Source organism: Simochromis diagramma, unplaced genomic scaffold, assembly GCF_900408965.1.
Source record: "Simochromis diagramma unplaced genomic scaffold, fSimDia1.1 OVJJ01000590.1, whole genome shotgun sequence".
Taxonomy (NCBI): domain Eukaryota; kingdom Metazoa; phylum Chordata; class Actinopteri; order Cichliformes; family Cichlidae; genus Simochromis; species Simochromis diagramma.
In genome coordinates, this window is record NW_024387057.1 from 504,115 (window position 1) to 517,531 (window position 13,417).

A 13,417-nucleotide genomic window follows, 5' to 3' on the forward strand; every position below is an offset into this window, starting at 1 on the left:
GTTGAGTTAATTGCAGTTCATTTATTAAAACCACCTTGTGGAGCACATTGACATACAAAGGAGTTTAAGTAGAATTAAATTAAATGATCGGCTTCATATTTCATCCTGTTGTTAACACAGACACACTAAACTATTATGGGATATGTGGATATTTTATTGCCTGTTTGGGATAGACTTCATAGATATGAGGAATGTACAGAGGGTAACAGCTTCTACTGCGAGGCATTTTTCCTCCTCCTTTTACAACATGGGTGTGTCAACTGGACTTCTTATCTCAGCTCTACTACTTTTTCCTTTAGCGTGTTTACGTTGGCACCAGAGAACTCGTGTACCTGAAAGAAGAGGGTAAAAAATAAAAATAAAAATCATTAAACATTCACATTTTTCCCCATTTACTGAGCAATCTTAGAATTCATTGGCAAAAAGAGGAAGACCATCAAGTAATATTAAACAATCTCCAGCCAGCTGATTTAGCAACTAGCTTTTAGCAGATTTAAATGTAAGCGTTTGTACTAACAGTTCCAAAAACAAAGAGGAGAGAGTGATTTCAGCACAAATTAAAGCTGTTTTTCTGAGCTGGTCTGTGAATTAGCCAAAAAGAAACACTTAAAAACACTCCGACTTACCTTCTGGTTATTCTTGTAAAAGTGGAAGGTGGGCATGCAGTTGATTCCACAAGATGAGCTCACATCCTGAAAGACAAAGCAAAGACATCAGATGAACCGACTGTCATAAATATTAATGTCTCCCCACATGTGGGCAGTTCAGGCCAAAACATGAAAACAAATTCATTACAGAGTGCCCGAGACTCAGCCTGCCTGCATCGGACCTCTGCTTTGCCCGTTTCACCTCTGGAAAAAATTACTCTTAATTTGACTTTTACAGACTTAAACTACAACAAACGGCAAGGTTTGTTTATGACTGCGGTCTGTGACTCGTTTTACGGACCTAGAAACCTATGCTGGTTAATGATCTGGAACATGACAACAAAGTCACACGCAGGTGACGACGTTTCTCAAGAGCCAAAGTATTTACAGCTTCACTGAAATTTAAATTGAATCCATTTCAATTACTTCTGTTTTTAAAAGGTCATCAGTACTTCTAAGCCCCGTTTCCATTCGACTCTGATCAATTGGCGTTCGTGGCACTACCTAAAGTGCGTTGTCGTCATCATAGCAACGCATCAGAGCATCCCACGACATAATTAATATGCGACATGAACGCTACAAAAAAGGCAGCCATCGAAGCAAGAATATACCTGCTGCTCGGTCTGTTGCTTTTCGTCAGACTCGGGGATCACAGCGTTATTTTTGTAGCCATTTCCCTTGTTGCCGGGTTTCAAAAATAGTGGTTTTAATTTTCGTGAATGAGACGCTCTCATGACTCACCAGCCAATACTACTGGACCAGCCAATCGGTGACATGCAGTGTGACGACGTCATGCTAGGATCGCTTGGAACCCTGAGCGAGAAGGTACTAAAAAAAGCGACCTTGTGAAAACCGTGGTGAACCGTGCCGAGTAGGTACTAATGGAAAAGGGGCTCCAGTGTATCTGCTGACTTTCCAAACATTTTAGAGGTCAGATTAATTAACAATGAGAAGTTTATTGAAGATTGACAGTTATTTCCATCTCCATATTTTTATTGTTGGAGAACCAGACTAGCTTAGCATGATTTTTTTTTCTTTAAGCTTTGTTGTAGCGCCTCAGATCGCCCAACTGTCTCAAACTAATTTAGCTCTGTTCAAGTCAGCTTTCTTCTGATTTGCAAACAGAAGGTTTCATTGGAAAGTAAATTGTGCTTGCTTTGGATACCTGCTTTAACATTACAGAGCCAGGAGTAGAAAAATAAAACTGGGACCTCATTTAAAACTAGCCAAAAAAAATAAAATAATAATGTTTTCCAGCTTAACAGGTCCGACGTGGCATCAAAGGCTCATGTTCACAGCTTCACAGATCAGACACTACATGGAGTCTGGCCAGAGGCTGGAACACCCTGCATGTGTAAACGCAGGCCTCGAGTCAGCATGTGTGTCAGAGGGTTACCGCATGTGGCTGCAATACACCACCCTACCAGAAACTGTAATCCCTCCATAACAGCGCAGTTACTGTTTATAACAATTATCAAGCAAAGGTTGCTGTGGTTACAAAAACCTGCGCACCGCGGTTTGTTGTTACATGAGCCAGCTGTGGTTCCTGGTGAAAGGGATTGTGTATATGGCTCACAATGACTCACACCAGGTCAAAACTACAAACCTGTACAAACAAGGTGCTTCATAACTCTCCCACTAAGATTATGTCACCACAGATTCCTGGCATAGGCTCAAATATGTCTTGGGTTTGATGTGAAAGTGGAAAAGTTCACTAAATTATTATTAAAAACAAAAAACCAAAGAGTCCAACTCAGGCTTACCTCTGCCTCATCGACGTCCACCTTCAGGAAAATCACGTTCTTGTTATCGTCATCAGCCGCCATTTGCTGCAATACATGAAATCAGTGAGTTGACTAAAATGCATGTACAGAATGTAACTGGTGCAGGTTAAATAGAGAAATTTCTAACAATCTAAGTCTTCTGTTTCCACTTAATTGCCATGGAGTCTTCCAAGTGAAATACATTTTCCTGCTTCGCACGAATACAAGTGTTTAAGAAGCAACCAAGGGTTTGCATTTGTGTTCACACCACTTACAGCAAACAGTGGGGCAATCTGTTTGCAGGGGCCGCACCATGTGGCTGTGAAGTCCACCACCACCAGCTTGTCTCCAGCTTCCTTCAGGATGCTCTGGAACTCTTCCTAGAGAAGAAAAAAAAGAAACAAAAACCATACATGCTTTTAAACATGTCACAAGTATAATTTACCAGACTACGACAGCTAAAAAGCTACATTTCAGATGTTAAAAAATAAATAAAAATGCAGTTTTGTGTAAGCGTTGCTGTCCGCTTCCCTCGTGAACACTGCCTGCTGCCGTTTTAACACACGGGATCCAGATTTCAGCACAACACTCTTTCAGTTTGGTAAATTTAGACTTTAGTATGCTGAAACATGACCACATTACTTGAGGGTTTAAACCAGAAGCAACTGATACACATCAGGTTTTTTTTGGCCTTTTGTTTAGTGCCTTTGCGTGCAAGACTGATCAGTCTGCATATAGAGCTAAAGCCACATTACAGAAATGAATTTCCTGTTATTCCATACACTTGAATATATTTTATGCCGCGGCAAATGAAACCCTGACGACTGTATACAATACAAAGGTAGAGTGTTGAATATAAAGTGGGGATTCTCGTCTCTCGTGCTTCACTTTCCAACTCTATCAACCAGTATAGCAGTGCTGTTTTCTGAGGCTTCTTCACATTTCTCTGTAAGCTTCAGAGTTTATTTATGGCGTTTTCACCATAAAAAAAACAAACAAAAAAAACACTTGTCCTGATACTTTACAACTCGCTCTCCGTTCACTTCCGAAGCAATCATGGCACCAACAGCGGCTATAAACACTAAAGTGCAATGTCCTGGCTGAGAGAAAAGCTAACAGCCGTCCACACCTACCCATCCTGCAGCACCCAGGGAACACGCGTGGCCTGCTGTCCAGCACTTTGATAGCTCCGAGCTGTTACGGGTGCTAGCAGCCCTTAGCATCTTATCCCCGGACTATCTACCCATTAATGCGGCGTAGTTCACGCTAGAGCAGCGTGGTTTAAGTCAGAATCGACTCAGGTGGCCGACAGTTTAGTTTACTTTCCCCTAGTTTTGCTAGCGCTGAGTGCGCGTCTCGCTACAAGATGGAAGGGTGACTCATAGTGAAGGTTAGCTGCATCCATTTACAGTTATTCTAGCGATCAGCGAAGCAACTATACACGCTTACTCTAGATGTGTCACACACAGAGTGGTTTAATCCAAAACGATGCTTAACTTTGTAAGATAACGCCACAAAATTCCACAAGATGGGCTCAGCTAACATGGAGAATGAATCACGAGAGGGAAACATGCGCGCGGCTCCGGCAAAAACAGCACGGAGCGTGAAAAGACAGTAAAAACAGCATTTCAAAAAGGAAAAGAAAGTGCAGAAAGCAGCGTAAACAAACTTACCAGGTTTTTCACTTCGCGAACCATACTAACGTCCGATGAACAAGCCTCAGAGAACACAACTAGCTACCAAGTTTCCGAATGCCCTATTTTAAGCAGACACGCCGCGCTTTTAATGACAGGCGCGTACAGTTAGCCGTCAAAAGGCTGGTCAAACGGAAGTCACTGTACAGTGATTTACAAAATAAGAGCCAATCAAGGTTTCGGTCAAGGTTTGAGCGACTAAAGCGTTGGCTTTGCCGTGTCTGTAAAACGCCTTAAAACATCATTTAATTCGTCACAGAATTTATCTTAATATATAGTTTGTTTTTGTGTCGTATCGAGTATTCAAACCGCTTTCCCCCCCAATGAATACGTTTATTTTGAAAGGAACGGTTTTACCTAAAAGGGTGTGAGAGAGCCGCCATTCGACATTTCTCTTCTTTACATATGTCACAAATGTTGTTTCTTCCTTTTTTCTAAAAGATGAATCAGACCGTATACACAACAAAAAAGTCGTGTTTACAGTGTTGTATGTTTGTATTTAGACAATTGATAGGCTACTTTCTAAAAAAAAGTTTTAAATTTAATATAGGATTTCTTTTATTATATGTGATTTATACAAGCATTATTAGATTTATTTATAGAGCTTGGTAACTGTTATATGTTTAAATATTTGTAGTACTTGAATTTTGCGGTTTCACTGTAATAACGAAGGTTGACCAAAGAAAGTCAGGATGACTTGACAAATTCCAGCTTTACCGTAAGTGAGTGAGTATGCGTAGCTCAAATTCACTGCCGGGAGGTAACGCCCCGTACATGATCTTTCGTCATTACGTCACCACGTCACAACAATAGAGTTGGGGGGTTTTTCCCTGGATGTATCGAGCTGACCTATGAGTGTTATTTATATATGTGCGTGCAGAAAGACAGAGCAAAAACACGTTGGCTTTACAACTACATTTACATTTCTATTTTTTCCCCCAATCCAGGCACTAAATGTTAAGTAGCAACAGTGAGTCTTATGCACTTTGGTATGGAAATATAAACATTTGCATTCCTCAGTGATTTCTCATTAAACTCCTTCCAGATGGCCTCACAGGTGAGGAGCTTTCAGCTCCACAAAGTAACTTCTTACGAGATTTCTCATAACCTACCATTTACTTGAGACACGCACACACTAACCGTCTGAATAAATACATTAACCTGTAATGATGATAATATCAGGATGTGAGGCAAATAACATGGTTTATTTTGCATCAAAATTTCTCTATATTCAGAAAATATTTGGTGGTGCTAACAGTTTTTTTGTGTATTAATTTAAAGTGTTTTATCACATCTGTATAATTTCTGTGACTGGTGTATGGTACTGTAAAGTACTGCTTCTCTTCAGAGTGCCATTACTCATTAGTGTTTTGGCAGTTGCCTATATAGGACTAGGACCCCCAGATGCATAGAAAACTCTTAGCCCTGTAGGTGCACAGAGTCCTGGTACTATAAATGACTATAACAGATTTACAGCAGCATGTGTAACCATGGAGCTCACCCTCAACACAACCTTATGAAATTCTAATGGCCATCTAAAAATACAGCCTGTTTCCTGATCAAACAGGAGTAATTGCAGTCTAAAACATGAGCACATGGAATGATGAATGAATGCAGCAGCTACAGAGCTCCACGTCTTACCCTGGGATTTGCTTACGTGACAGAATAAGAATCCTGTGCACAGAGCCATCAACTCTTTCTCTCTTCATCAGTGAAACTGCCCTCTGCGACGCACTTTCTCCTGGACGATGAGGATGGCAGCACTGTGCAAATCACCAAAACCTAACAAGTTAAACAACCACTGCTGGTGTTTCAGGGTGCATTTATCATTTGTTGTTATCAGTCTCACAGTCAATCGCTATAAAACAGACTAAACCACAGTGGCTTATTGTGAATATAACAATTTATTACTAAATCTGTCATTTATATGTAATTTTGTTTAAAATTATATCAGTTATTAGTAATGCTGGCTCTCTTGCATTGAACTCTTGTTTCTCTTCAGACTGCGACGACGGCCTTGCCGATGTTTTCTCCCTGCATCATCCCCATAAAAGCAGCCGGCATGTTTTCAAAGCCTTTTGTGACGTGCTCCTGACACTGCAGTTTGCCCTGTGCACACACATTAAACGGATCAGAAATAAGTGTATATGTTTATTTAAAGGAAATCATCCAGCATCATAAAAACTAAATAACTAACCTCTTTCACCCATGCCAAGAGTCTCCTAAGGGTTTCAGGGTGCTTGTGCTGCCACCTGGTTATCAAGAAGCCCTCCATCTTCAGTTCCTTGATGATCATAATGACATAGGGGTACGGCCCTAAAACAAAGATAGTTCAAAATAAAAATATGACTTTAACTTAAACTCCAAGGAAACAACAATTTATGTCTTTGACTGTCTTGTGGCGCCACAGCTATTAGGGATCTTCAGCAGTGCAGCAGCTCCCTCTAGTGGAAAAAGGCATTAATACTTGAGACATTGCTGTGAGCGTGTTGACTGAATTTCACTAATATGGAAAGGTTGTTAAAGCTTGAAGGATTTCCTCTTGCAGTACCACTTTAAATTTATATTCCTTGTGCTGTGGTGCAGATCCTGTCTGAAGGTAAAGTCAGAAAACCTTCAAGAGTTTTGAAAATAAAAAGTAAATTAGGGCAGTAACACACCTGTCTGGGGTTCACTGTCATTGTAGGTGGAGATACTTCCACACACAGCTATTCTTCCAAAGTTCTTCATCTGCTGAAGGACAATGAATGAAGAAGAACCTCCCACCTAAAATCAAAGATCGAGAGAAGAGCTCAGCAGTGATTAAATATTACATGCAAGCTTGAAACTGCACCACCACTGCTCACGTTCTCAAAGAAACAATCGTATCCTTCAGGTGAAGCCTTCCTCAGAGCCTCCTCCAGGGAACCCACAGTTTTGTAGTTGAAGGCCTCATCAAATCCCAGCTGTTTGAGGTAAACCACTTTGGCATCAGAGCCCGTCGAGCCCACCACCTTACAGCCCTTGATCTTGGCGATCTGTCCCACCACGGAGCCCACCGCTCCAGCTGCAGCGTTCACCAGCAGGGTCTCACCCTTCTGGAGTCCCAACACGTCTTCTATCCCATAAACAGCCGTCAGTCTGCAGAGAGACAGAAACAGTAAATCCAGCTGTTTTGATTCATTTTGGACTTAAAACTCTTTGGGCTTCATATAAAGTCTAATTACTTTTAAATAAAATGGTAATTAATTAGTGCATGTATAATGACTTCAGCTCACAAGCAAGAGAAAACACCTGGAAATTCCTACTTTTTCTTAAAGGGCTATTTCTGCTTATTACTAACTCTGTTGTCTATTAGCACTTTTAGCTGTGAACTAAGAGCAAATGAACTTTAAAATGCTAAATTCATATGATCCATGCAGGTGACTTAAATCTGTCTTACCCGGGCATCCCGATGGCACCCAGAGCCAGAGACAGGGACATATCTTTAGGCCACTCAGGCAGGATGGGAGTGAGGCCGGTCCCATCACTGAGCGTGTGGGTTCTCCACCCACTGTTACTCACAACGTGGCTTCCCACAGGAAATCCTGGATGTTTACTCTGGATCACTCTAAAGGAAAGAAAATAAAAGCATCTGTCAACCAAGTGATTGGTCAGCTGTGGTCACCTCAGTCTGAGCTAAACCGTCTGAGATTCACTGACACTAGAGTATAGACAGTATGACTCTATACACATAGTGTTTATACTGTCTGGGTGTAAGAAACAGTTTATATCCAAAAGACAGTAACAGGAACATTTTTTAATACCTATAGATCTTTTATTATAAGATATCTATCAAGTCTGTCTATCATAGCCTCTAAAAAGACAGATGTAAATTCCAGGTCTGAAAATAAAGCCAGTGGCTTAATGCTGTATTCTTTTTCCTGGCCAATAGAGGGCAGCCTTGTTTTTGGAAATAGCCCACAGCAGTGATTCCCAAAGTGTGGACCAAGCACCCCTGGTGGACTGTGAAGGTACTGCAGTCGGACTTATTGTGTTTGTCTTGAAGTTCGTCCCAGTGGCAGGTACATTGAGTACAAAGAAAGAATTTGGCAAGTGTTGCTAAAGAAGGTCATCAGGTTAAAGTGCATTTTACTCAACAGCCACACTAAAATGAATCTGAGCACTTATCTAAATTCACCTTAGGTTCAATCATCAAAAACTGTAAGCAAATATTATTGAAGATGGATGGCAGCCTCGGTAATGTGCTCTGTAGTAGTTCCTTTGTTTTCGTTAGTCCACTGTTTTTGACTGACTGCTTTAATCAGTGTAGAACTGCAAATCAGTTCACCAGCATTTTGCTCAAACAGAGTTTTTCTGAACTCTTTACCCGATCTATGCTTCTGCACTGAATCTATGTAGAGCCTTACAACATAGCCTCTACATAGCTTTGGTAATAAACAGCAGATGATCACTGTTTCATTTTTCAGTACACATCAGAATCACATCACAACAGATAAAAGGTGTTTCCGACCGTTAGTGTGTGCGTGATCGCGGCAAGAGTTGGCAGTTTGCCTTGTAATCGGAAGGTTGCCGGTTCGAGCCCCGGCTCGGACAGTCTTGGTCATTGTGTCCTTGGGCAAGACACTTCACCCATTGCCTACTGGTGGTGGTCAGAGGGCCCGGTGGCGCCAGTGTCCGGCAGCCTCGCCTCTGTCAGTGCGCCCCAGGGCGGCTGTGGCTACAATGTAGCTGCCATCACCAGTGTGTGAATGGGTGTGTGACTGAATGTAGTGTAAAGCGCTTTGGGGTCCTTAGGGACTAAGCGCTATACAAATACAGGCCATTTTACCATTTGTGTTTCGTACTTGGCTACTTGACTTCCAATCATCACATCTCCCTCCTTCATGCTGATTTTGCTGAACAACCTGTTGAGACCAGCAATGTGTTATAGAGGATATGTTTTAGCTTTTGAGAACAACAAAGTATTTTTATCAGAAGTCTTAATTATAATGAAAATAACTGAAATAAGTTGTTCTGTTCTCTTCCCACCTCATGTATGGGTCAACACTGAGAAACACCGCTTCCAGTAGCACCTCTGCGAACAGAAGCGCACACATTTAAAGCGCTACGTGTTTAATTTTTAACAAACACTAAAGAGCATGCATTCCTGCTCAAGCCATAAGTAAAGACAAGAAACAAACTCGCCTTACCTCCATCTTTGGGCTCAGGGAGTTCCTCCACCTTCAACCCAAAGTCGCTTTTCTTTGGGAACCCATCAAAATACTTAGTCATTACCCATGACTTAGCTTTGACCATGATTCTTCTCTTTATGGCAGCTGCAAAAAAGATTTTACTTTAGTGTTATCAAACTCAAAGGACAGAAATGCTGTGTCATCCAGAACTGTGCAAATACAAGTTTAATGAAAAAGCTAAAGAATAACTATTTTTATTACACATTTACTCGGTGTAATACTGTGTATGTGGTACTACCTTTATTTTTCCAGACTTCACGTCAGCATATTATCCACCATTGATGGTTTACAGTCTGCCAAAAACTTTCTCTGGTGCCCTGAAAACCTCACCTTTGTCTCCCTTTCTTTAAGTTGCATTAACAACAATAACGAGAAAAAAAAACAAAACACAGAAGAGTTGATGTCTTCTACTACTTTTTTTCAAACACTTTAGGCAAAGGCTGTAATGAACCGCTGATCTGTACCATAAGTCATCCTTGCGGGGGTTGTCGGAACTGTATGCGCAGTCGCACTAAGGACAGATGTGCTCAGAGGCATGCCCCGTAACGCGTATAGAGCAGTCTGTCGCGGCAGGAATAAGTTGTACAAAGTCCATGTAAGTTACGATAATACTTTGATAAGTATGATAAGTGTGTTTCTAATGTAAGGTATGTTGCTGCGTTTGTATTGTGAGCTATCTGAAAACCCTTTTATTCTGTATTTACGTTACTTACATCCATGTGCTATTTTTTAGCTAGACATGTGTGTCATGCAAGCTAGCAGCACCCCATGAGAAACGGGCCAAAGTGTTTAAGTGTTTACCGGAGTTTTGCACCCTTGGCAAGCGGACTGAGGTATGTGATGAGAGATGATCTGTTGTTATATTTTATTTAACTGAACTCTGTAATCCCTTGATGCTGTTTGAAGTAACCCCTTTTGTTTTATTTAATCTGTGACTGTATATCTCAGAATTACTTGTTTGAACTTGCCTGAATTAACTTAAGCTCATTGTTGTTATTGCTCATTGTTATAGTTCAAAAGGTACTGTACGGGTATCAATTTTTTCTTATTTTATAGTTTTCACGGTGCTCAACGTCCAGAGAATGAGCCGTGTGTGGAGAGGAAATAAATGGCTGCACCCGTTAGAGACTCTTCTGTCGTTCTTGATGCCAAGGGCTGCTACAAAAGCTTTAAAGTGATACTTTACAACTCCACAACTTTATTAGTGCAAAAACAAAAAAACCATCAATGTATTTTCACTTAAACAAGCAGCTTTTATTATGTGCATTAAAGTTATATAAAAATTTAACAGTGTAAGTGCAAATTCCTTGCTGACAGTTTAACCGAAAGACATTTCCAGTGGAAATTGGCTGACACATCCTCAGCATAACCATGTATAATATCTGCAAAACTTATAAAGAGGTTATACACACACAATGTGGTACTATTATGTTGAAGCACAGTATCACTCCACGAGGTTCCAGTAATGCTCCGATAATCCATCAAGCGGTGTGGCTTTGTAGCTTGGCAAAGTCGTACTAAAACATTTTCGACAGATCGGTACAGTAATAACGACGGCCCACTTGCACGCTCTACCAAAAATTGTTCTTTGTTGTGTATCTGATGGACGAAAGCTAAACCAGTTCCACACCACTGAAGTTGCAGCATTTTTACAAACCAATTCTGGTTCATCCGTTTCATTCAACGATCCGCTTTCGGCCTTCTCATTCTCCGTCGCCGCCATGCTTTTTCCGCCATGTGCGTATGAAAACAAAGGCACTGCGCATGCGCGTTTTACCCATATTCTATCGCAACATTTCATTATCTAATCATTGCCTAACATTATACCGGTATTACCGTGAATGGTATGATATGGCCCAGCCCTACCCAGAACTTGCCTAACTTGCCTCAAAAAAACTAATTTAAGATTACTTAAGATAACTACATTAGGACAACTTATTTATTCCAAGTACACAGGGCTAAGAATAACTTGATTTACATTGGAGAAACCAAACAGCCACTTCATAAATGCATGGCAGAACATAGAAGAGCCACCGCAACAGGACAAGACTCAGCTGTACATCTGCACCAAAAGGACAAAGGTCACTCTTTTGAGGTTGCCAAATTTCACATTTTGGACAGAGAAGGCAGATGGTTTGAAAAAGGAGTGAAAGAAGCCATCTATGTCTACTGTAAATGACAGTCTTTGAGAAGGGGTGGCTTAGGACACCATGCCTGCCACCTATAATCAGGTTCTGAGATCACCTTCCCAAAAACCTAAACGCCCACTCACATTTTGAATCAGCTGATCTTAATAAGTCACATGATAGGGTGGTGCAAGGTATCACCCAAAACCTCTGCTGGTAATAACCCACACCCTTTTTCACATCTTGCCTCATGTGATTAGATGGATGATCAATAATGGGTCAACGACCCTTGTAAGCCACAACTCCCAACATGACCTGAAAACTGGGACTACCCAGCAATTGGTCTTAGAACTGAAAAAGCTTCTTGGGTCTCACAGAAGTCCAGTCGCTTTTCTTTCCAAGCTCCTGATATAACTTACAAAATAGTAAGTCAATGTAGACTTCATACAACCAAGTTAGTAAGAACTATATGTACTAGTCTAATAAAAACATTCATTTAAAACACATTCTACTACTATGTGTGAATGAGTGGTACTGCCACCCTCAGTTCAAAAAAAGAAAAGAGAGACCACCTAAATTAAATGTAATTATTACATACTTGTTAAAAGCTAGCTTCCAATATATTAAGTTTCTAATAAGGCTAATGACCAGATAAAGCATGTGGCAGTGTTTCTATTTAACACAAGCTACCTTGTTATTTCTTTAGAAGGACAAGCTAATAACTTTATTTTCAAATATAAAGCCAAACTAGATTTTACCATTTGCCAGGCCACTAATCTGGTTTACAGCGTTTCACTTTCACAATAAAACTCGTATCTAAGCACAATTTTTAACAAATGAAATATTGGTTAAATCTAAAAGCAGTTTGCTTATGTTAAGATTTGACGTTAACAGCTGCACATTCAGGAAGAGTTTAGGCTCTTATCTAATGGCTGCAAATCTCACTTTTCCATTATAAACGAACAACAATACATTTCACCGAGAGATTTTTATATAAGGTTTTTAAAGCTGTAGGGTTAATTTTTAAGTAACATGAGCTGAGAGGCAGCAGCATGTAAACAGGGTATTAGTGATATGAAAGCTAGGCTAACACTGGCCAGCTAGCAAGTTTATAAACTGAGTAAAGGCACAAAAACAGTATGAATAAGAGTAAATATTTACTCACCAAATCAGTGTAGAATCAAACAATAATCTCTTGAGCTGAAGCTTCTCCTGCTGCATCCAGGTTTGCTCAGCATAGCCCATAAAAAAGTAGCGGTGCTGCCATGAACATGTGGACTGATCTGTGTAGTGATGCGCGAATCATACTCGAGAATCACTTTACTGACTCATGAATCATGATTCACAAGCCCAACTGACTCACTGACTCATCCCTGTTGCTCAGAGGCGGAGCCAGACATTTGAAACACCTGGGGCTTAGCCCTAAAGGGTAGTATGCATGTGGGATTTTTTTCTTTTCTTTTCTTTTCTTTTTTTTTTGGGGGGGGGGGGGGGGGGGGGGGTGTAGAAATGACTGAAAGATTAATAGGCTCTGTTTTGAGTCTTGTTCAAAAAAGAATGACTTCATATAGGGAAAAATATATATCACATATGCAGGACACCTTAAACTAGTTTTTTAATTAAGCAGCAAGGCAGAACAAAATCGGGGCTGTATCAAGACATGAGGACTAAGCTCCAATTCAACCAGACCCAGAACTGATCCAGAATTAAAACAGGACTACAACAGTTCAAAATCAGGACTACTGAGGACTTAACCAAGACAGAACCAGAATCAGAACTAGATGATAGTAGCACTAAAAATCATCATAGACCTGCACTACACTTATTTTTTAATTCTACCAAAGTACAATATTTAGATTGAGAAAAGTTTATATAATTATTTAGCCTTGTTGTGCAAACAAGCCTGCATAACTTAATAAATATAGAATTTGAAAAATAACAAACCTAAAAAGAAACACTAGGTACGAGACACAT

At 40.4% G+C, this 13,417-nt stretch overlaps 2 protein-coding genes across 2 annotated transcripts; both read right to left on the bottom strand.

The window, feature by feature from the left end:
- Positions 1-6: 6 nt before the first annotated feature.
- Positions 7-4,210, bottom strand: LOC120741959 (thioredoxin-like). The gene is made up of 5 exons (XM_040045110.1): positions 4,084-4,210; positions 2,686-2,790; positions 2,411-2,476; positions 627-692; positions 7-332 (listed from the first exon to the last, which is right to left on the bottom strand). The coding sequence occupies exons 1-5, from the start codon at positions 4,105-4,107 to the stop codon at positions 270-272; spliced, it is 324 nt and encodes a 107-aa protein (XP_039901044.1). The 5' UTR covers positions 4,108-4,210; the 3' UTR covers positions 7-269.
- Positions 4,211-4,709: 499 nt separating this feature from the next.
- On the bottom strand, positions 4,710-12,820 carry LOC120741941 (prostaglandin reductase 1-like). The gene is made up of 9 exons (XM_040045083.1): positions 12,609-12,820; positions 9,276-9,401; positions 9,115-9,160; positions 8,931-8,990; positions 7,526-7,693; positions 6,951-7,224; positions 6,765-6,870; positions 6,302-6,420; positions 4,710-6,213 (listed from the first exon to the last, which is right to left on the bottom strand). Exons 2-9 carry the CDS (start codon positions 9,379-9,381, stop codon positions 6,103-6,105), a joined length of 990 nt encoding a protein of 329 aa, XP_039901017.1. The 5' UTR covers positions 9,382-9,401; positions 12,609-12,820; the 3' UTR covers positions 4,710-6,102.
- Between the last annotated feature and the right edge of the window lie 597 nt (positions 12,821-13,417).